The following is a 5226-nucleotide window of genomic DNA, read 5'->3' as shown; positions in this document are numbered from 1 at the left end:
TATAAAGGTCAATGATCTGATCGAACTTAAGCTTCTGCTAATATTAATCTCATTAGTTACATATGAAGGTCCCGGAGAGCCCATCCAAGCCAACCAGGAAGCACTGAGCAAACAGAAGGTTCAGGATGAAAAACAATGGATCCATTGCTGCTCATGCCAACCATCAATACTATATAAAGAGGAATCAATCTTGTTCTCTTCAATTGCTCATCTACCCTGATCTCCTGAAGGACTGGAAGACAGATTGCATCAAGATGAGGACCTTTCTGCTTGCTCTCGGATTCACTCTGATCTGTGCTTCATCCCAGTTTGACCCAGCAGAGGTACCTGGATGGGCTGATCTTGGGGGTGATCTCTTCCTCGCTCCTTCTTTCTCCCGAAATATCTCAATTTTAAGTGACATGGGATTTTAGGGGCATCTCAGTCCACATATATCTCTAATTATGAGATGATCCTTCTCTACTTCTGAATTCTAACTCTTTCTGTGACTATCACATTCCTCCTGAAGTAAGTTAATAAAATGTTAAGGTGCCACAGTGTCACCTACTAGTTCCCATATATTTCGTGAGGTTGTTCATCTGTTTCAGAGCCTCTCAATTCCATGCTCCCTGTGGGAATCTGACCTTATCTGATGGGATTCTACCTCTGGAGAGCAGAGCTTGCTTGGCTACCTCCTGACTGGGTTTGTTGTTTTCTACTGAGCTAAACCATCTGCCATGGTTCTCATAAGTGTGGATGAGAGACGAGAAGGAGGAGCCAGTAGCCATTCCCAGGGCACCATTCCTTTGCAGATCACTGGGGACTGGCGCACCATTTTCAAGGGAGCTGATAACGTAGAGAAGATTAGTGAAGATGCAGATATGAGAATCCATTTACGTCACCTTGAATGTATTGATGGATGTGAGAAGTTAGCCATCACCTTCTACGTTAAGTAAGTGAAAATTGTCCCTGTGTTAAGGAACTAAAGAGTTCACTTCTGACATGGGCTGGGCTCCAATCCATGGTGAGATGTCTTGATGATGCTCACAGAATTGAGTCTTCTGACCTGTCTCATGTATGTGTGTTCTTGCTTGTGAGGAAGCTGGACATCAACAGGAACACCCTAGAGAATCACCACTAGTGGTGTTTTCTTGAAGGATATTGTGGTTTTGAGATCCTGTTGAACCACATCCCTTAACATAGAGACCCCGAGACAGTGAGCAAAGACTCTTCCATTGGAATCCTGAGCTGAGTGCAAAGGTCCATGTGACCCCAGCATGTGTGTTGGACTCTTTCCATTTTCAGTCTATTGCAAATAGACTGCATCCATTAGCTTTAAGGATGAATTCAAAGAGCAGGATGTACACATTTATCCATGACAATCATGATTCTCCAGCTGACATTTTCTAGGATGATATTGAAACAATCGATATATATTTGACATGGAAGTTAATATTTGTAGGATGATTAGTATTATGTGGATATTGGGATAGTGAGGCAAATATTTAAAATCTATATAAAATATACATGTAACATATAGGTGTATATAGAATGTCTCATCTTCATGGTTCAAATTTAAATCATTGCACACAAGAGAGACTCAATCGTTACACCAATGCCAAAGTGTGTATAAATAAACTGCTATGCCGGTCCTTGAAATAACTTCACAAATATGACAATTACATCCTGAAAGACTTGAATATGTTTTAACCAAGACCCAGGAGAAATTAAAAATGAGAAATCATTCATAGGAAGCAGAGTCTGTTACAATTCAGACCATGAGTTTCAACATCAATTGGTCATTGAAGTTTTCAAAGATGCATCTCTTAGAATGCTGATGGCAAAAAAAAAAAAAAAAAAAAAATTGAAAAGACCATATGGAACCAAATGCCTCCTGATAAATGATTATTGATGAAGGTGAAGGTGAGTTGAATTTTGAGATATCTGTATTGGGTCTTCTTCAAGCCCAATACAAAATTTTTTGCAAGAATATATGAGGAAAAAGAAACCTTCTCTTGGTTTGTTTTCAAGGTCCAATGGGGAGTGTCAGAAGTTCTCAAGGGTCGCCACAAAAGGACCTCATGATGTTTATGAAGGCGAGTGTAAGTATTTGCTCTAATGTGGACTGCATGGCCCATACCCTGAGCAGTGTTCATATTTGTGGTCTTGGTGGGCACACACATCAGGGGGTCTGGACACTCACCACCATTAGCAAACTTCTCCTTCCTCATCAACCTTGGAAAGGCTAGTGAACATGTCACCATTGGAGTCACCAGAGTGTTCGAATAAGGGTTGTTGGTATTCATGATGAGTCAGAAGGAAACCCTTTTATATAGCTCATGAGGTTCTCTGCATGGAAAGCTGTTGAACATTTCTGCAAAACTAGCCTTTGTCTCTGACAGATATGATCACTCTTTCTTTTCTTTCAACAAATGATCTGAATAGTAAAAAGATGTGTAATAGACATATTATCAAGGATTTATGATCTGACAGTCTGAAATCCCAAAAAGTAAGAATGAGAATTGTGAAAATAACTGAGAAATATTTCCACTAAATTCAATCAAATTTGACCTTCAGCCAAAGGCAACACAAAAAAATAATAGAGACTTCTATATGTTTGCTTTGATATAACAAATTTTCAAAAACACATCCTATAATATTGAAAGAACAATTGCCTACATGTTTCAATTGATGGAGACAAAAATGTCCCATGTGGTATTCTAGTCTTGATCAGAGAAGATTTATTTCTCATTGGAAGATGAGTATACAGCAAAATGTTTCAATAAGGTACAACTATATTATAATATGCATATATTTGCATAGTTACACATAGATGCATGTATGTGTTGAAAAAACAGAACGGGGACTTTTTATTACATGAAAAAGACTATATATATATATATATATATATATATATATATATATATATATATATATATCGAGAGACAGGGAGAGAGAGAGAGAGAGAGAGAGAGAGAGAGAGAGAGAGAGAGAGAGTTAGAGAGATTTAGCTCTTTCTATGCTTCAAGTTGAAAAGTTGAATGTGATGTATTGATTTCCCTTGGGTGGAATTACATGACAATATTGCTTAGACTGCATAATTGGTTCAGAAAATTGCTGAGGATTTGAAAATTGGTTCCGTGGGATGAGTTAGAAAATGTGAGCTGCCAACCTACCATGATTCTGCAGATCCTGCAACCAGGATCTTAGCTCTCAGGAAACCACTTACCATCCATGAATGCCTTGGGAAATCCAAGGACAGGGACTCTACCCTGTTCAGACGGGGAAATGGAATTGTTGGCCTCTCTCTGCAGCTTCTGTGCTTGATACTAACTCAGGACGTGGATCGTTAGTGAAACAGAGATTGTTGGGGAAAAAGGGTCCATGATAGTGTGTTACCAGCAACTCACACCAAATGACTTTTTAAGAAAGGTGATAATTTAGAGTTTTAAAGTGTTTCTTTTTCAATGACAGATGCAGGACAAAATTTCTTAAGAATCCAGGACTTCTCTGATGGTATCATAATGATTTATAATACACATGTGGATGGAAACGGCAAGATTACTCATATGACTAATATTGCTGGTAAGTATAGGTGATATTTACACTTTGAAGAACAGCATAGTAATTTCTTATTTCTTTCTTATTGTTTTAAAGTTGAATTCAGATTATATACCTATACTTGTGAATATGCAATGCTGAACCAATTCTTATAGAAAATTATAAAGGACCAATGAATAATATGGAAAAATACTTATTTATATTAAAATTCAAATTAATTTCACTCATTTCAGTATTAATGATCATACTGATATCCACCATCAACCCTTCATCTTATCATAATTGTTTGAATGCTTTCAAAATTTAAAGTTACTCAAGAACACCACTCATCACATATGCTGCTCCATTCCTGCCAGGGATTGAGACTTTTGTGTCTTGCCTCAGAGGAGCAAAAGCTGAATTTGAACATTTGAGGTCATAGATATACCTATGAAATTGATGCAGCTTGAAACTTATTTTATCAAAGATTTTTAAAAAAACTTCTTTTTTGTTGTTTTTTTTTTTCTTTTTGTTTGTTTTGCTTTTGCTTTGCATTAGCAGAGACGACCATGCTATGGTGCTAGTTGAAAAGTTCAGATCAACACCACCCCTCTTCTGATATTGAATATTGGATGAATTGTCCAGAATACTGGGGCACTAACTGTAGAATGTAGACAGCGTTGAAATGAGAAACCACAGTACAGAATATTTCCCAAAGCTTAGGCCCTGGAATTTTTCTGGAAAATGCAAAAATACTAGGCAGACTTGAATTCACACAATAAAGGGTCTTGAAAGTCCTCAGTAGTCCTCATAATTATACATGATATGATTTCCATAAGTGGAATTTACCCATGTTCCCATGTCACCCATTAATGACCTGGAAGTATTCTTGGTTGGTGGGATCAACTGGTCTACCTGGGACCCAGAGGACGCTTTTTAACAGAAACCTCTTCCATGCTATCCCTCATAAAACACAGCTAAGGAAGACAGGCTGAGTGAAGAACAGAAGAAGAAGTTTGAAGAGCTGACAGTGGCATCCAAGATTCCAAAGGAGAACATAAGAAATATTATTGAAACTGGTAAAGTCACTTTCCCTGTTCCTGTAGTAATCTGAAAAGAAGCAGAGGAGAGGGAGCCTCATTCATATCTTCTATTTGCAAAATGCAAATCATTACACTTTGAGCAACCACAGTGACCTAGACTTTCTCTTCCCTTCTCTTTCACAGATGACTGTCCTGCTGCCTAAGGATCTTGCCTGATGAGCAGATACTTGAGGTATGTACAATCTGACATTTTGTCCTGTTAGGTATTTTTCCCCTTATGATACTTGGCATATGTGTGAATGAGTTAAATGGTCCCTTCTTCAGGGTTAGAGATGATTATATGTGTTTAAACATGGATAAAATAACATCTCTTTAGTTTTCAGAGTGGGTTCTTTTATTGGGAGACAGTGGGAGAGATTTTTGTGAAGTCATGGAGAATGGAATAGTGTTAACATTGGTGAATTCATTACTTTGCAATAGCAAAATCTTCAACATCACTAAAGGAGATTTCTGAAAAGCTCTCAGATTTTGGAGGGAAAGGTACTAGAGAATTAAACCAGGAAGAATCTACCACTGAGTTACATCTCTACCACATCTCATTATTCATTTTCACATGGCCTCTAAGACTTAGAAACTGGCCTTGAACTTGAGATCTTCCTGCTCT

General features: G+C 37.8%; 1 protein-coding gene across 1 annotated transcript; it reads left to right on the top strand.

Annotated features, from left to right (window-relative positions):
• The first annotated feature begins 716 nt into the window (after positions 1–716).
• Positions 717–4765, top strand: LOC144251150 (lipocalin Cav p 2.0101-like). The gene is made up of 5 exons (XM_077794242.1): positions 717–931; positions 2011–2081; positions 3454–3564; positions 4497–4598; positions 4746–4765. Exons 1-5 carry the CDS (start codon positions 717–719, stop codon positions 4763–4765), a joined length of 519 nt encoding a protein of 172 aa, XP_077650368.1.
• The last annotated feature ends 461 nt before the right edge of the window (positions 4766–5226 follow it).

The sequence above is a fragment of the Urocitellus parryii genome, chromosome Y, assembly GCF_045843805.1.
Source record: "Urocitellus parryii isolate mUroPar1 chromosome Y, mUroPar1.hap1, whole genome shotgun sequence".
Taxonomy (NCBI): Eukaryota; Metazoa; Chordata; class Mammalia; order Rodentia; family Sciuridae; genus Urocitellus; species Urocitellus parryii.
The sequence above is the reverse complement of the archived record's forward strand: the minus strand, read 5'-3'. Positions and strand labels throughout refer to the sequence as shown.